Source organism: Bombina bombina, chromosome 4 (genome assembly GCF_027579735.1).
Source record: "Bombina bombina isolate aBomBom1 chromosome 4, aBomBom1.pri, whole genome shotgun sequence".
In the NCBI taxonomy this organism is placed as follows: domain Eukaryota; kingdom Metazoa; phylum Chordata; class Amphibia; order Anura; family Bombinatoridae; genus Bombina; species Bombina bombina.
This window is the reverse complement of record NC_069502.1, coordinates 1,229,675,085-1,229,694,604: the sequence shown is the minus strand read 5'-3', so window position 1 is coordinate 1,229,694,604 and position 19,520 is coordinate 1,229,675,085. Positions and strand designations below refer to the sequence as shown.

The following is a 19,520-nucleotide window of genomic DNA, read 5'->3' as shown; positions in this document are numbered from 1 at the left end:
CTGAGGAAATACCTCTGGGTGAAGAGACCATTCGCCCAGGTGCAACGTTTGGCAACTGAGATAATCCGCTTTCCAATTGTCCATACCTGGGATATGAACCGCAGAGATTAGACAGGAGCTGGATGCCGCCCAAACCAAAATTCGAGATACTTCTTTCATAACCAGAGGACTGTGAGTCCCTCCTTGATGATTGATGTATGCCACAGTTGTGACATTGTCTATCTGAAAACAAATGAACAACTCTCTCTTCAGAAGAGGCCAAGACTGGAAAGCTCTGAAAATTGCACGGAGTTCCAAAATATTGATCGGAAATCTCACCTCCTGAGATTCCCAAACCCCTTGTGCCGTCAGATACCCCCACACAGCTCCTCAACCTGTAAGACTTGCATCTGTTGAGATTATAGTCCAGGTTGGAAGAACAAGAAGCCCCCTGAACTAAACGATGGTGATCTGTCCACCATGTCAGAGAGTGTCGTATAATCGGTTTAAAGATATTAATTGAGATATCTTTGAGTAATCCCTGCACCATTGGTTCAGCATACAGAGCTGAAGAGGTCGCATGTGAAAACGAGCAAAGGAGATCGCATCTGATGCGGCAGTCCTAAGACCTAAAATTTCCATGCATAAGGCTACCAAAGGGAATGATTGTGACTGAAGGTTTTGACAAGCTGATATCAATGTTAAACTTCTCTTGTCTGACAAGGACAGAGTCATAGACACTGAATCTATCTAGAAACCTAAAAAGGTTACCCTTGTCTGAGGAATCAATGAACTGATTGGTAAATTGAACCTCCAACCATGAACTTGAAGAAACAACACAAGTCGATTCGTATGAGATTCTTCGAAAATGAGAAGACTGAGCAAATACCAAGATATCGTCCAAATAAGGAAATACCAAAACCCTGTTCTCTGATTACAGAAAGAAGGGCACCGAGAACCTTTGAAAAAAATTCTTGGAACTGAGGCTAGGCCAAACGGTAGAGCCAAAAAACTGGTAATGCTTGTCTAAAAAGAGAATCTCAGACACTAAAAGTGATCTGGATGAATCGGAATATGCAGATACACATCCTGTAAATCTATTGTAGACATATAATGCCCTTGCTAAACAAAAAGCAGGATAGTCCTACAGTAACCATCTTGAATGTTGGTATCCTTACATAACGATTCAATATTGATAGATCCGGAACTGGTCTGAAGGAATTGACCTTCTTTGGTACAATGAAGAGATAAAATAAAACCCCAGCCCCTGTTCCAGAACAGGAACTGGCATAATTACTCCAACCAACTCTAGATCTGAAACACATTTCAGAAATGCTGAGCCTTTGCTGTGTTAACTGGGACACGGGAAAGAAAAAAAAAAAAAATCTCTTAGCAGGAGGCCTTAACTTGAAGCCAATTCTGTACCTTTCTGAAACAATGTTCTGAAACCAGAGATTGAGAACGGAATTGATCCAAATTTCTTTGAAGAAAACGTAATCTGCCCCATACCAGCTGAGCTGGAATAAGGGCCGCACCTTCATGGGTACTTAGGAGCTGGCTATAGATTTCTATAAGGCTTGGATATATTCCAAACTGGAAATGGTTTCCAAACTGATACTGCTCCTGAGGATGAAGGATCAGGCTTTTGTTCCTTGTTGTGAGGAAAGGAACGAAAAAGACTATTAGACCTAAATTTACCTTAGATTTTTTATCCTTTGGTAAAAAAAAAAAAAAAGTTCCCTTCCTTCCAGAAACAATTGAGATAATAATTTAATACCCTGGAAAGAAAGGGAAAGCAAAGTTGACTTAGAAGACATATCAGCATTCCAAGTTTAATCCATACAGCTTTTCTAGCTAAAATAGCTAGAGACATATACCTGACATCAACTCTAATGATATCAAAGATGGTATCACCAATAAAATTATTAGCATGTTATAGAATAATAATAATGCTATAAATTATGATCTGTTACTTGTTGCGCTAAAGCTTCTAACCAAAAAGTTGAAGCTGCAGCAACATCCGCTAAAAATATAGCAGGTCTAAGAAGATTACCTGAACATAAGTAAGCTTTTCTTAGAAAGGATTCAATTTTCCTTAAATAAAGTACTATCTGCCGTAGGAACAGTAGTACATTTAGCAGGAGTAGAGACAGCCCCATAACCTTAGGGATTTTGTCCCAAAAAAACTCTAATCTGTCAGATGGCACAGGATATAATTGCTTAAACGTTTAGAAGGAGTAAAAGAATTACCCAAATTATTCCATTCCCTGGAAATTACTTCAGAAATAGCATCAGGGAGATTAAACACTTCTGGAATAACTACAGGAGATTTAGAAACCTTATTTAAACGTTTAGATTTAGTATCAAGAGGACCAGAATCCTCTATTTCTAATGCAATTAATACTTCTTTAAATAAAGAACGAATAAATTCCATCTTGAACAAAGACAAAGATTTATCAGTATCAGAATGATGATGTTCATTTAAAAATTCATCTGAAAAAAGAGAAGTTTTAAAAGACTTATGTAAACTAGAAGGAGAAATAACAGACATAGCCTTCTTAATGGATTTAAAAAATAAAATCTCATATGTTTATCAGGAACACTCTGAAAATTAGATGTTGACAGACAGCAACAGGTAATGTAACAGTACTAAAGGAAATTTTATCTGCATTAATAAGTTTGTCATGACATGCAATACAAACAACAGCTGGAGAAACAGATACCAAAAATTATAGCAGATACACTTAGCTTGGTAGCTCCAGCACTAGACAGCGATTTTCCTGAAGTATCTTCTGACTCAGATGCAACGTGAGACATCTTGCAATATGTAAGACAAAAAAAAAAAAAACAACATATAAAGCAAAATTGATCAAATTCCTTAAATGACAGTTTCAGGAATGGGAAAAAATGCCAAAGAACAAGCTTCTAGCAACCAGAAGCAATGAAAAATGAGACTAAAATAATGTGGAGACAAAAGCGACGCCCATATTTTTTAGCGCCAAATCAGACGCCCACATTATTTGGCGCCTAAAATGCTTTTGGCGCCAAAAATGACACCACATCCGGAACGCCGACATTTTTGGCGCAAAATAACGTCAAAAAAATGACGCAACTTCCGGCGACACGTATGACGCCGGAAACGGAAAAGAATTTTTGCGCCAAAAAAGTCTGCGCCAAGAATGACGCAATAAAATGAAGCATTTTCAGCCCCCGCGAGCCTAACAGCCCACAGGGAAAAAAGAGTCAAATTTTTGAAGGTAAGAAAAAAAATGATTAATTCAAATGCATTATCCCAAATATGAAACTGACTGTCTGAAAAATAAGGAAAGTTGAACATTCTGAGTCAAGGCAAATAAATGTTTGAATACATATATTTAGAACTTTATAAACAAAGTGCCCAACCATAGCTTAGAGTGTCACAGAAAATAAGATTTACTTACCCCAGGACACTCATCTACATGTTTGTAGAAAGCCAAACCAGTACTGAAACGAGAATCAGCAGAGGTAATGGTATATATAAGAGTATATCGTCGATCTGAAAAGGGAGGTAAGAGATGAATCTCTACGACCGATAACAGAGAACCTATGAAATAGACCCCGTAGAAGGAGATCACTGCATTCAAATAGGCAATACTCTCCTCACATCCCTCTGACATTCACTGCACGCTGAGAGGAAAACCGGGCTCCAACTTGCTTTGGAGCGCATATCAACGTAGAATCTAGCACAAACTTACTTCACCACCTCCATCGGAGGCAAAGTTTGTAAAACTGAATTGTGGGTGTGGTGAGGGGTGTATTTATAGGCATTTTAAGGTTTGGGAAACTTTGCCCCTCCTGGTAGGAATGTATATCCCATACGTCACTAGCTCATGGACTCTTGCTAATTACATGAAAGAAAGATATTTGCGCCAAATCTTATGATAGATCTTCCTGGTGACAGGCTTTCTAGCCAGAATCAGGGTATCAATGACCGACTCAGAGAAACCACACTTTGATAGAATCAGGCGTTCAATCTCCAAGCAGTCAGACGCAGAGAAATTAGATTTGGATGCGTGAACGGACCTTGGATTAGAAGGTCCCGCCTCATTGGCAGAGTCCGCGGTGGAACCGAGGACATGTCCACTAGGGTCTGCATACCAAGTCCTGCGTGGCCACGCAGGTGCTATCAGAATTACTGAAGCTCTCTCCTGCTTGATTCTGGCAACCAGACGTGGAAGGAGAGGAAATGGTGGAAATACATAGGCCAGATTGAAGGACCAAGGCACTGCTAGAGCATCTATCAGTACCGCCTTGGGATCCCGGGAACTGGACCCGTAGCAAGGAAGTTTGGCATTCTGACGAGACGCCATCAGATCCAATTCTGGTGTGCCCCATAGCTGAACCAGCTGGGCAAATACCTCTGGATGGAGTTCCCACTCCCCCGGATGAAAAGTCTGACGACTTAGAAAATCCACCTCCCAAGTTCTCTACTCCTGGTATGTGGATCGCTGAGAGATGGCAAAAATGATCCTCTGCCCACCGGATTATTTTGGTTACCTCCATCATCGCTAGAGAACTCCTTGTTCCTCCTTGATGATTGATATAAGCTACAGTCGTGATGTTGTCTGACTGAAACCTAATGAATTTGGCCGCAGCAAGCTGAGGCCACGCCTGAAGTGCATTGAATATCGCTCTCAGTTCTTGAATGTTTATCGGAAGGAGAGTTTCCTCCCGAGACCATAAGCCCTGTGCTTTCAGGGAATTCCAGACTGCACCCCAGCCTAGCAGGCTGGCATCTGTCGTTACAATGAGCCACTCTGGCCTGCGGAAACACATTCCCTGAGACAGGTGGTCCTGAGACAACCACCAGAGAAGAGAATCTCTGGTCTCCTAGTCCAGATGCAGTTGAAGAGATAAATCTGCATAATCCCCATTCCACTGTTTGAGCATGCATAGCTGCAGTGGTCTGAGGTGTAGGCGGGCAAAAGGAACTATGTCCATTGCCGCTACCATGAGTCCGATAACCTCCATACACTGAGCCACTGATGGCCGAGGAATGGAATGAAGAGCTCAGCAAGTGGTTAAGAGTTTTAACTTTCTGACCTCCGTCAGAAATATTTTCATTTCTACCGAGTCTATCAGAGTCCCTAGGAAGGAAACTCTTGTAAGAGGGAAGAGAAAACTCTTTATGTTCACCTTCCACCCGTGAGATCTCAGAAAAGCCAACACGATGCCCGTGTGAGACTTGGCTAGCTGGAAAGTCGACGACTGAATTAAGATGTCGTCTAGATAAGGCGCCACTGCTATGCCCCGTGGTCGTAGAACCGCCAGAAGGGACCCTAGCCCTTTTGTGAAAATTCTGGGAGCCGTGGCCAACCCGAAGGGAAGGGCCACAAACTGGTAATGCCTGTTAAGAAAGGCGAATCTGAGGAATTGATGATGATCTCTGAATAGGGATGTGTAGATACGCATCCTTTAAGTTCACGGTAGTCATGGATCAGAGGTAGAATAGTCCGAATAGTCTCCATCTGGAATGATGGAACTTTGAGGAACTTGTTTAGAATTTTGAGATCCAAGATTGGTCTGAAAGTTCCCTCTTTCTTGGGAACCACAAACAGGTTTGAATAAAACCCTAGCCCCTGTTTCTCTTTTGGGATTGGGCGGATCACTCCCATGGTATGTAGGTCTTCTACACAGCGTAAGAACGCCTCTCTCTTTGTCTGGTTTACAGACAATCGAGAAATGTGAAATCTCCCCCTTGGAAGGGAGCCCTTGAATTCCAGAAGATATCCCTGGGACACAATTTCTAAAGCCCAGGGATCCTGAACATCTCTCGCCAAAGCCTGAGCGAAGAGAGAGAGTCTGCCCCCTACTAGATCCGGTCCCGGATCGGGGGCTACCCCTTCATGCTGTCTTAGAGGCAGCTGCAGGCTTCTTGGCCTGTTTACCCTTGTTCCAAGCCTGGTTAGGTCTCCAGACTGACTTGGATTGGCAAAATTCCCCTCTTGCTTTGTAGCAGGACCACTCAAAGTTCCGAAAGGAAAGAAAATTATTTTGCTTGGTCCTCATCTTATTTGATCTATCCTGAGGGAGGACATGACCTTTCCCTCCAGTGATGTCTGAAATAATCTCTTTCAGTTCAGGCCCGAATAGGGTCTTACCCTTGAAAGGAATGTTCAAAAGTTTAGACTTAGATGACACATCAGCAGACCAGGACTTAAGCCATAACGCCCTGCGTGCTAAAATGGCAAAACCTGAATTCTTTGCCGCTAATTTAGCCAGTTGAAAAGCGGCATCTGTAATAAAAGAATTAGCCAACTTAAGGGCCTTAATTCTGTCCATAATTTCCTCTAATGGAGTCTCCATTTGAAGAGCCTCTTCTAGAGCCTCAAACCATAAAGCAGCTGCAGTTGTTACAGAACAATGCATGCAATAGGTTGGAGAGAAAAACCTTGATGAACAAAAATTTTCTTCAGGAGACCCTCTAATTTTTTATCCATAGGATCTTTGAAAGCACAACTGTCCTCAATAGGTATAGTTGTACGCTTAGACAGAGTAGAAATAGCTCCCTCCACCTTAGGAACTGTCTGCCATGAGTCCCTTATGGTGTCAGATATGGGAAATTTTTTCTTAAAAACAGGAGGGGGAGTGAACAGAATACCTGGTCTATCCCACTCCTTAGCAATAATATTCACAATCCTGTTAGGGACTGGAAAAACATCAGTGTAAACAAGGAACCTCTAAGTATCTATCCATTTTACACAATTTCTCTGGGACCACTATAGGGTCACAATCATCTAGAGTTGCTAATACCTCCCTAAGCAATAAGCGGAGGTGTTCAAACTTAAATTTAAAGGCTGTCATATCAGAATCTGTCTGAGGAAGCGTCTTTCCTGAATCAGAAATTTCTCCCTCAGATAACAAATCCCTCGCCCCTTCAGAGCATTGTGAGGGCATATCAGATACGGCTACTAAAGCGTGAGACGGCTCAGCATTTGTCCTTAACCCAGAGCTGTCCCGCTTTCCTTGTAAACCAGGCAGTTTAGATAAAACCTCAGTGAGAGTTGTATTAATAACTGTGGCCATGTCTTGTAAAGTAAATGAATGTGACGCACTAGAGGTACTTGGCGTCACTTGTGCGGGCGTTACTGGTTGTGACACTTGGGGAGAGATAGATGGCGAACCCTCATTTACTCCTGACTGAGAATCATCTATTGCCCTATTTTTAAGTGATAATATATGTTCTTTATAATTTATAGACATATCAGTACAATTGGGACACATTCTAAGAGGGGTTCCACAATGGCTTCCAAACATATTGAACAAGGATTTTCCTTGGTGTCAGACATGTTAAACAGGCTAGTAATGTAACAAGCAAGCTTGGAAAACACTGTAATCAAAGTAAATAACACTTAGAAATAAAACCGTACTGTGCCTTTAAGAGAAAAAAAGCTGCACAAGTTCTGCAAAACAGTGTAAAAAAAGCAGTAAACTTAACGAAATTTTTACAGTAGTATCTTATAGCCTTAGTAACTTTGCACAGCTATGCAAATAAACAATTAACCCCTTAATGGCAAAACCGAATTGAAAAAAACGTCAAAACCGGTAAAAAAAAAAAAAAAAAAAAGACTTCCAGCACCTTGCCACAGCTCTGCTGTGGCGCCTACCTGCCCTTCAGAACGATTTGTGGGGAAAAAACCTCCTTTACAGCCCTCAAACACAGCAGGAACCTCTAGAGAAGCAGTTGGATGTCTCTAAGGAAAAGAAACTGCGCAACTGAGGCGCTAAAATAGGCCCCTCCCACCTCACTCGATGTTTTGAGGCCTATTAGAAAAACACCTGAGTGTCTCTTAATTAACCATGTGGGTTAAAAAACCCTAACACAAGCCACAATGACCCCTTTAGTCCCTTCAAAAAACGCTATAATTGCATAATTTACTGAACAAACAAAAAGGTTTTTTTTTTTTGTTTGTTTGTTTTTTTTCTTACAGTGTCACCAGTAACAAATGAGCCCTTCAAGCAAGCTGTAATTCCTATCCAAGTGTCTGAATACAGCTTACCCTTCCCTCATGGGGATATTGTCAGCCTTTTCTAGAATAAACACAGTCTGTCTAGAAAAATATAGACTGAACATATCTCATATGCAGCTTAGCATGCAAACCGTTCCCCCAACTGAAGTTTTCCTGTACTCTTCAGCCCTTGTGAGAACAGCAGTGGATCTTAGTTACAAAGTGCTAAGATCATAATCCTCCTTGCAGAAATCTTCATCTCTTTTCTGCCAGAGAGTAAATAGTACACACCGGCACCATTTAAAATAAACTTTTGCTTGAGAAATAAAAAACTAACATTTTTGTCACCACATTCGCTCTGCACTTCCTAGTTGCTTAGAGTAGGCAAAGAGAATGACTGGGGGGTGGAGCTAAGGGGGGAGCTATATAGACAGCTCTGCTGTGGGTGCTCTCTTTGCCACTTCCTGTAGGGGAGGGGAATATCCCACAAGTAAGGATGAATCCGTGGACTCGATACATCTTACAAGAGAAATCTTCTTGGGTATCCCTCCAATTTTCTGTCCATGGAGTCCTTAAAAGAGGTACTTATCCTCCAGAGGGATAGTAGTTCTCTTAGCCAGAGTGGAGATAGCTCCGTCCACTGTAGGGTTAGTACTCCATAGATCCAGGATTGAATCAAAAACAGGAAATATTCTTTTAAAATTAGGAGATGGAATCCCCCGCTTTTCCCATTCCCTAGAGATAATGTCTGACATACAAGCCGGAACTGGAAAGACCTCCAGAGACTTTGGCTTGACATCATAAACTCTGTCAAGTTTAGGATTTTTTGGAGCCTCAGATGGTTTGGACTCCGGAACATTCAAGGTAGCTAACACCTCCTTGAGTAATAAACAAAGGTGTTCAAGCTTAAATCTGAAATTAAACTCCTCTGACTCTACTGGACTGTCCGAAGCATAGTCAGAACCAGAGACCTTAAATTTGAGATAAACTGACCAACACAGTTTTGGTGTTAAGACAAAATTCCTGCATCAGAGGAAATATTTTTAGTCTTTCTTTTACCTGCTATAGGTAAGGAACTCAGCGCAGCAGAAACAGCAGATTGAAGCTGTGCTGCAAAGTCTCCTGGTAAAAAAATCCCCCAGAAAGAGACTGAGCTTAGCCACAGGGCACTGCCAGTGCAACAACTAGGGACGGGGACTGAGGAGAAAGTTGAGGCATGTCAAAAACACCAGTGTGCTGAGTGGTAGAGGTTTCTGAAGGGTTAAACCTCTTTGAAATAGCAGACAAAGATTTTTTGGACTTTGACTGCAACATGGTTGATAAGCAATTTGAACATAATTGAGGGAGAGGGACTACATGGGTCACTTCATAAAAACATAATTTATGTAAGAACTTACCTGATAAATTCATGTCTTTCGTATTAGCAAGAGTCCATGAGCTAGTGACGTATGGAATATACATTCCTACCAGGAGGGGCAAAGTTTCCCAAACCTCAAAATGACTATAAATACACCCCTCACCACACCCACAAATCAGTTTAACGAATAGCCAAGAAGTGGGGTGATAAGAAAAAAGTGCAAAAGCATAAAAAATAAGGAATTGGAATAATTGTGCTTTATACAAAAAATCATAACCACCACAAAAAGGGCGGGCCTCATGTACTCTTGCTAATATGAAAGAAATGAATTTATCAGGTAAGTTCTTACATAAATTATGTTTTCTTTCATGTAATTAGCAAGAGTCCATGAGCTAGTGACGTATGGGATAATGAATACCCAAGATGTGGATCTTCCACGCAAGAGTCACTAGAGAGGGAGGGATAAAATAAAGACAGCCAATTCCGCTGAAAAATAATCCACACCCAAAACAAAGTTTAAATCTTATAATGAAAAAAACTGAAAATATAAGCAGAAGAATCAAACTGAAACAGCTGCCTGAAGTACTTTTCTACCAAAGACTGCTTCTGAGGAAGAAAACACATCAAAATGATAGAATTTAGTAAAAGTATGCAAAGAAGACCAAGTTGCTGCTTTGCAAATCTGATCACCCGAAGCTTCATTCCTAAATGCCCAGGAAGTAGAGACTGACCTAGATGAATGAGCTGTAATCCTTTGAGGCGGAGTTCTACCCGACTCAACATAAGCATGATGAATCAAAGACTTTAACCACAATGCCAAAGAAATAGCAGAAGCCTTCTGACCTTTCCTAGAACCAGAAAAGATAACAAATAGACTAGAAGTCTTTCGGAAATCTTTAGTAGCTTCAACATAATATTTCAAAGCTCTAACGACATCCAAAGAATGCAACGATCTTTTCTTAGGATTAGGACACAATGAAGGAACTACAATCTCTCTACTAATGTTGTTAGAATTCACAACCTTAGGTAAAAATTTAAATGAAGTTCGCAAAACCGCCTTATCCTGATGAAAAATCAGAAAAGGAGACTCACAAGAATGAGCAGATAATTCAGAAACTCTTCTAGCAGAAGAGATGGCCAAAAGAAACAAAACTTTCCAAGAAAGTAGTTTAATATCCAGCGAATGCATGGGTTCAAACGGAGGAGCTTGAAGAGCCCCCAGAACCAAATTCAAACTCCAAGGAGGAGAGATTGACTTAATGACAGGTTTTATACGAACCAAAGCCTGTACAAAACAATGAATATCAGGAAGATTAGCAATCTTTCTGTGAAAAAGAACAGAAAGAGCAGAGATTTGTCCTTTCAAGGAACTTGCACACAAACCTTTATCAAAACCATCCTGAAGAAACTGTAAAATTCTAGGAATTCTAAAAGAATGCCAGGAAAAATTATGAGAAGAACACCAAGAAATGTAAGTCTTCCAAACTCGATAATATATCTTCCTAGATACAGATTTACGAGCCTGTAACATAGTATTAATTACAGAGTCAGAGAAACCTCTATGACTGAGAATCAAGCGTTCAATCTCCATACCTTCAAATTTAAGGATTTGAGATCCTGATGGAAAAAAGGACCTTGCGATAGAAGGTCTGGTCTTAACGGAAGAGTCCACGTGTGGCAAGTAGCCATCCGGACAAGATCCGCATACCAAAACCTGTGAGGCCATGCTGGAGCCACCAGCAGAACAGACGAACGCTCCTTTAGAATCTTGGAAATCACTCTTGGAAGAAGAACTAGAGGCGGAAAGATATAGGCAGGATGATACTTCCAAGGAAGTGACAATGCATCCATTGCTTCCGCCTGAGGATCCCTTGATCTGGACAGATACCTGGGAAGTTTCTTGTTTAGATGAGAAGCCATCAGATCTATTTCTGGAAGTCCCCACATTTGAACAATCTGAAGAAATACTTCTGGATGAAGAGACAACTCGCCCGGATGTAATGTCTGGCGACTGAGATAATCCGCTTCCCAATTGTCTATACCTGGGATATGAACCACAGAAATTAGACAGGAGCTGGATTCCGCCCAAACAAGTATTCGAGATACTTCTTTCATAGCCAGAGGACTGTGAGTCCCTCCTTGATGATTGACATATGCCACGGTTGTGACATTGTCCGTCTGAAAACAAATGAATGACTCTCTCTTTAGAAGAGGCCATGACTGAAGAGCTCTGAAAATTGCACAGAGTTCCAAAATGTTGATTGGTAATCTCGCCTCCTGAGATTCCCAAACCCCTTGAGCTGTCAGAGACCCCCATACAGCTCACCAACCTGTCAGACTTGCATCTGTTGAGATTACAGTCCAGGTCGGAAGAACAAAAGAAGCCCCCTGAACTAAACGATGGTGGTCTATCCACGACGTCAGAGAGTGTCGTACAATCGGTTTTAAAGATATTAATTGCAATATCTTTGTATAATCCCTGCACCACTGGTTCAGCATACAGAGCTGAAGAGGTCGCATGTGAAAACGAGCAAAGGAGATCGCGTCCGATGCAGCAGTCATAAGACCTAGAATTTCCATGCATAAGGCTACCGAAGGGAATGATTGAGACTGAAGGTTTCGACAAGCTGAAACCAATTTCAGATGTCTTTTGTCAGTTATCGACAGAGTCATGGACACTGAATCTATCTGGAAACCTAAAAAGGTTACCCTTGTCTGAGGAGTCAACGAACTCTTTGGTAAATTGATCCTCCAACCATGTTCTCGAAGAAACGATACAAGTTGATTCGTATGAGATTCTGCTAAAAGTGAAGACTGAGCAAGTACCAAGATATCGTCCAAATAAGGAAATACCACAATACCCTGTTCTCTGATTACAGACAGAAGGGCACCGAGAACCTTTGTAAAAATCCTTGGAGCTGTTGCTAGGCCAAACGGCAGAGCCACAAACTGGTAATGCTTGTCTAGGAAAGAGAATCTCAGAAACTGATAGTGATCTGGATGAATCGGAATATGCAGATATGCATCTTGTAAATCTATTGTGGACATATAATGCCCTTGCTGAACAAAAGGCAGAATAGTCCTTATAGTTACCATTTTGAATGTTGGTATCCTTACATAACGATTCAATATTTTTAAATCCAGAACTGGTCTGAAGGAATTCTCCTTCTTTGGTACAATGAAGAGATTTGAGTAAAACCCCAGCCCCTGTTCCAGAACTGGAACTGGCACAATTACTCCAGCCAACTCTAGATCTGAAACACATTTCAGAAATGCTTGAGCCTTCACTGGATTTATTGGGACACGGGAAAGAAAAAATCTTCTTGCAGGAGGCCTTATCTTGAAGCCTATTCTGTATCCTTGTGAAACAATGTTCTGAATCCAAAGATTGTGAATCGAATTGATCCGAATTTCTTTGAAAAAACGTAATCTGCCCCCTACCAGCTGGGCTGGAATGAGGGCCGCACCTTCATGTGGACTTGGGAGCTGGCTTTGGCTTTCTAAAGGGCTTGGATTTATTCCAGACTGGAGATGGTTTCCAAACTGAAACCGTTCCTGTAGGGGAAGGATCCGGCTTTTGTTCTTTATTGTGACGAAAGGAACGAAAACGATTAGCAGACCTAAATTTACCTTTAGATTTTTTATCCTGTGGTAAAAAAGTTCCTTTCCCCCCAGTAACAGTTGAAATAATAGAATCCAACTGTGAACCAAACAATTTATTACCTTGGAAAGAAAGGGAAAGCAAAGTTGACTTAGAAGACATATCAGCATTCCAAGTTTTAAGCCATAAAGCTCTTCTAGCTAAAATAGCTAAAGACATATACCTGACATCAACCCTAATGATATCAAAGATGGCATCACAAATAAAATTATTAGCATGTTGAAGAAGATTAACAATGCTATGAGTATTATGATCTGTTACTTGTTGTGCTAAAGCTTCTAACCAGAAAGTTGAAGCTGCAGCAACATCTGCCAAAGGTATAGCAGGTCTAAGAAGATTACCTGAACATAAGTAAGCTTTTCTTAGAAAGGATTAAATTTTCCTATCTAAAGGATCCTTAAAGGAAGTACTATCTGCCGTAGGAATAGTAGTACGTTTAGCAAGAGTAGAGATAGCCCCATCAACTTTAGGGATTTTGTCCCAAAACTCTAATCTGTCAGATGGCACAGGATATAAATTGTTTAAACCGTTTAGGAGGAGTAAATGAATTACCCATATTATTCCATTCCCTGGAGATTACTTCAGAAATAGCATCAGGGACGGGAAAAACCCCCGGAATAACCGCAGGAGATTTAAAAACCATATTCAAACGTTTAGATTTAGTAACAAGAGGACCAGAATCCTCTATTTCTAATGCGATTAAGACTTCTTTAAGTAAAGAACGAATAAATTCCATTTTAAATAAATAATAAGATTTATCAATATCAATCTCTGAAACAGAATCCTCTGAACCAGAAAAATCAGTATCAGAAACAGAATCAGAATGATGATGTTCGTTTAAAAAGTCATCTGAAACATGAGAAGCTTTAAAAGACCTTTTACGATTACTGGAAGGAGGAATAACAGACATAGCCTTCTTAATAGATTTGGAAACAAAATCTCTTATGTTAACAGGAACACCCTGAATATAAGATGTTGATGGAACAGCAACAGGTAATGGAACATTACTAATGGAAATATTTTCTGCATTAACAAGTTTGTCATGACATTCATCACAAACAACAGCAGGAGAAACAGTTACCACAAGCTTACAACAAATACATTTAACTTTGGTAGATCCAGCATCAGGCAGTGATTTTCCAGAAGTGGCTTCTAATTCAGGGTCAACCTGAGACATCTTGCAATATGTAATAGAAAAAACAACATATAAAGCAAAATTGGTCAAATTCCTTACATGACAGTTTCAGGAATGGGAAAAAATGCCAATGAATAAGCCTCTAGCAAACCAGAAGCAATAAGCAATAAGACTTAAATATTGTGGAGACAACGACGCTCAAATTTTTTAGCGCCAAAAAAGACGCCCACATTATTTGGCGCCTAAATGCTTTTGGCGGCAAAAATGACGCCACATCCGGTAACGCCGAAATTTTTGGCGCAAAAAACGTCAAAAAAATGACGCAACTTCCGGCGACACGTATGACGCCGGAAATGACAAAACGTTTGTGCCAAGAAAGTCTGCGCCAAGAATGACTCAATAAAATGAAGCATTTTCAGCCCCCGCGAGCCTAACAGCCCACAGGAAAAAAGTCAAATTTTAAGGTAAGAAAAAATTTATTTATTCATATGCATTATCCCAAATATGAAACTGACTGTCTGAAATAAGGAACGGTGAATATCCTGAATCAAGGCAAATAAATGTTTAAACACATATATTTAGAACTTTATACAAAAGTGCCCAACCATAGCTTAGAGTGTCACAGAAAATAAGACTTACTTACCCCAGGATACTCATCTACATGTAGTAGAAAGCCAAACCAGTACTGAAACGAGAATCAGTAGAGGTAATGGTATATATAAGAGTATATTGTCGATCTGAAAAGGGAGGTAAGAGATGAATCTCTACGACCGATAACAGAGAACCTATGAAATAGACCCCGTAGAAGGAGATCATTGAATTCAAACAGGCAATACTCTCTTCACATCCCTCTGACATTCACTGCACACAGAGGAAAACCGGGCTCCAGCCTGCTGCGAAGCGCATATCAACGTAGAATCTAGCACAAACTTACTTCACCACCTCCATGGGAGGCAAAGTTTGTAAAACTGATTTGTGGGTGTGGTGAGGGGTGTATTTATAGGCATTTTGAGGTTTGGGAAACTTTGCCCCTCTTGGTAGGAATGTATATCCCATACGTCACTAGCTCATGGACTCTTGCTAATTACATGAAAGAAATAAACATTTGTTACTCAAAGGTTTTGGTATAGACTTGTCTAAATCCATTCTGATCCCTACAGAGGGAAGAGGGTACACACAGTAATGATAGTAGTTCAAAAAAAGTAAACTGAAAAAACTTTTTTATTAATGTCTTAAAATAAACAAATAAATCAATGAATAGCACCTAAATAACCCCAGCAAAGGCTGAGGGAATTTACACCTCCTTCTGACAGTCACAGAAAAAAACAGAGCTAATAATCTGATCAGCGCACGCTCTGTGATGCAGAGATCAGAGACAGATGAGCGGCGTGCAAGGTCACGTGACACAACCAGGAGGACCGTAGCGCTAAAGCAGCGCAAAAAGAGCAAAACGGCGCCAAAATCAAATGACAGAGAAAAAATAAGTCAGTCTTTGTAATGGCGCCATTACTTTACTAACTGTTAGAATCGTAATAGCGGAGACTCATAACTCTCTGATCAGATCCCATACCTGCTTCCTTGCTTTAATAAAGTTCATGCACCTAAGCAACCTGACCCATAAATAAAGGATTGATACACCCTATTTAGAAATGCCTCAGTACCTTTGCAGCAATATCCTTCTATATAAAAATCTGATGTATCTGTAATTTGCATTAACAGTGCCCTGAATAATGTTCTGCCCAAACATAATCAAATCCCTCTTATAAGGGATAAATATGTGTCCCCTACTCAATAAAGTCTTTAGGAGACTCCATATGGTGTACATAGAATTCCTCTGTATAAGGAAAAGACACCTTTGGCGCCTCTGCTGTGGGGCAGACTTCTGACAGGGACCTGAAGTAGAAAGCAGCGTAAACTTAACACTGGTTGCCAAGTGGGGTGAAAGAAGGACAGAGAAATTCCATGTGACATCCAGCAGCTAACAATACTATTACTAAGAGGTTTACATGGACACAACAATAACCCCAGTCCTATTCTTGAAGGGAAGCTACCCATTAAAGGACTTAACTTCATTTTTTTCAGAGCACCATCTTCGCCACCTCCTTGTTACAAACGCAAAAAATGACTTGGGGTATATGGTAGTGGGAGGACACTTAAGATCTGGCTGTGGTGTCTTTGCCTCCTCCTGGTGGCCACGTGGTGAATTTCCCAACAGTAATGAATGAAATTGTGGACTTTCCATGCCATTGGAAAGAAAAAATATTTTGTGATTCAGACAGAACATACAATTTTTAAAAAGTTTCTAACTTCTATTATCAAATTTGCTTTGTTCCTATTCTTTGTTGAACAACACATGACAGGAAATAGTGCTGCCATCTAGTGCTCTTGCAAATGGATAACATTCTTGCAAAACTGCTGCCATATAGTGCTCCAGAAATGGGCCGGCTCCTGAGCTTACGTTACTGCTTTTCAACAAAGCATACCAAAAGAACAAAGCAAATTAGAAAGTTGTTTAAAATGTCATGCTCTATCTGAATCATGAAAGAAAACAATGAGGTTTCATATCTCTAAGTAAAATCCTTGGGATGTGGAGGTGCCACTGCAGTAAGTGAGGCTCTTCACAGTTTGTATATTTGCTTTTTAGAATATGACCCCTACATCCAAGATAACTTACAAAGACCAGCAGTACGGCAGTGAATGAGTTTGGCCCCCACCTGTATACATCCAGCGAGGATACTAGTTGCCATCTTCTGGTACAAACTGGCATATTTCTCACAGTCAGTCAACAAATCTCGCAACTCTGACGCCTGCAGCAGAACCGAGCTTTGCTTCTCCAAAACTTTAACCAGAATCTCCTTGGTGCCCAGGCGGCACATGACTACTGCACAGTCCTTGTTGATAGTCGCCAAACGGTATAAGAAGTTGACCACTTCCTGCAGAAGCTGCAACAAAAAAAACAAAGGGACAAGCCCAGTGTTAAATCATTAAACCAGGTACTAAGCCACTAATGGACTCACTGTTCCATGTTGCAGGCATTACACGTGCCGCCAGAGGCTACCTCCTTGCACACAGACATTACACAAAAGGGTCTCAGGGCTGCCTCCTAATTCCCAGCTTCATGTCTCAGACATTACATGTGGATCTCAGGGGTCACTCCTCACACACAGATCTGCATCCCAGACGTGTCTGCAAATCCAACCTCACACACAGATCTGCATCCCAGACGTGTCTGCAAATCCAACCTCACACAAAGATCTGCATCCCAGATGTGTCTGCAAATCCAACCTCACACAAAGATCTGCATCCCAGACGTGTCTGCAAAGCCAACCTCACACAAAGATATGCATCCCAGACGTGTCTGCAAAGCCAACCTCACACACAGACCTGCATCCCAGACGTGTCTGCAAAGCCAACCTCACACACAGACCTGCATCCCAGACATGTCTGCAAAGCCAACCTCACACACAGACCCGCATCCCAGACGTGTCTGCAAAGCCAACCTCACAAAAAGCTCTGCATCCCAGACGTGTCTGCAAATCCAACCTCACACAAAGATCTGCATCCCAGACGTGTCTGCAAATCCAACCTCACACGAAGATCTGCATCCCAGACGTGTCTGCAAATCCAACCTCACACAAAGATCTGCATCCCAGACGTGTCTGCAAAGCCAACCTCACACACAGACCTGCATCCCAGATGTGTCTGCAAAGCCAACCTCACACACAGATCTTCATCCAAGATGCGTCTGCAAAGCCATCCTCACACAAAGATCTGCATCCCAGACGTGTCTGCAAAGCCAACCTCACACAAAGATCTGCATCCCAGATTTGTCTGCAAAGCCATCCTCACACAAAGATCTGTATCCCAGACGTGTCTGCAAAGCCAACCTCACACAAAGATCTGCATCCCAGACGTGTCTGCAAAGCCAGCCTCACACAGACCTGCATCCCAGACGTGTCTGCAAAGCCAACCTCACACAAAGATCTGCATCCCAGACGTGTCTGCAAAGCCAACCTCACACAAAGATCTGCATCCCAGACATGTCTGCAAAGCAACCTCACACAAAGATCTGCATCCCAGACGTGTCTGCAAAGCCAGCCTCACACAGACCTGCATCCCAGACGTGTCTGCAAAGCCAACCTCACACAAAGATCTGCATCCCAGACGTGTCTGCAAAGCCAACCTCACACAAAGATCTGCATGACAGACGTGTCTGCAAAGCCAACCTCACACAAAGATCTGCATCCCAGACGTGTCTGCAAATCCAACCTCACACACAGATCTACATCCCAGACGTGTCTGCAAAGCCAACCTCACACACAGATCTACATCCCAGACGTGTCTGCAAAGCCAAACTCACACATAGATCTACATCCCAGACGTGTCTGCAAAGCCAACCTTACACACAGATCTGCATCCCAGACGTGCCTGCAAAGCCAACCTCACACAAAGATCTACATCCCAGACGTGTCTGCAAAGTCAACCTCGCACACAAATCTACATCCCAAACGTGTCTGCAAAGCCAACCTCACACACAGATCTACATCCCAGACGTGTCTGCAAAGTCAACCTCACACAAAGATCTGCATCCCAGACGTGTCTGCAAAGCCAACCTCACACACAGATCTACATCCCAGACGTGTCTGCAAAGTCAACCTCACACACAGATCTACATCCCAGACGTGCCTGCAAAGCCAACCTCACACAAAGATCTGCATCCCAGACGTGTCTGCAAAGCCAACCTCACACACAGATCTACATCCCAGACGTGTCTGCAAAGTCAACCTCACACACAGATCTACATCCCAGACGTGCCTGCAAAGCCAAACTCACACACAGATCTACATCCCAGACGTGTCTGCAAAGCCAAACTCACGCAAAGATCTGCATCCAAGACGTGTCTGCAAAGTCAACCTCACACACAAATCTACATCCCAGACGTGTCTACAAAGCCAACCTTGCACAAAGATCTACATCCCAGAAGTGTATGCAAAGCCAACCTTGCACATAGATCTACATCCCAGACGTGTCTGCAAAGCCAACCTCACACAAAGATTGATAACTCAAAAATGACAGCCTCCATACCTCCCTCCTTACACACAATGTCCAACTCACCTCTTGGTCACAGCTGTTGCTTCCTAAAGATGTCAGACATGGCTCAATACTCTTGTGCCAGGGCAGGGTGTCCTCTTGATAAAAATCCAGGGCTTTGCTTAGGATCCTGTGATCACAATATGGCATATTGAATGAGATAAGATAAATAACTAATTATAACAATAATTAAATGCAGCACACAACAACTAAATGAGTTCCTGTGATGAGGGAAACATTATTTACAAATTATTAGAAATGTGAATCCTGACTCATACTATGAGGCCTATTTATCAAAGTGTCAACTGA

At 41.7% G+C, this 19,520-nt stretch overlaps 1 protein-coding gene across 1 annotated transcript in view; it reads right to left on the bottom strand.

The window, feature by feature from the left end:
• The window catches only part of CUL9 (cullin 9), a gene marked incomplete in the record, with an annotated part of 1,346,550 nt that overhangs the window by 904,733 nt on the left and 422,297 nt on the right, over positions 1 to 19,520 (bottom strand). The window contains 2 exon segments of the mRNA XM_053712774.1: positions 16,835 to 17,062; positions 19,236 to 19,341. Coding sequence (XP_053568749.1) covers positions 16,835 to 17,062; positions 19,236 to 19,341 — 334 coding nt within the window.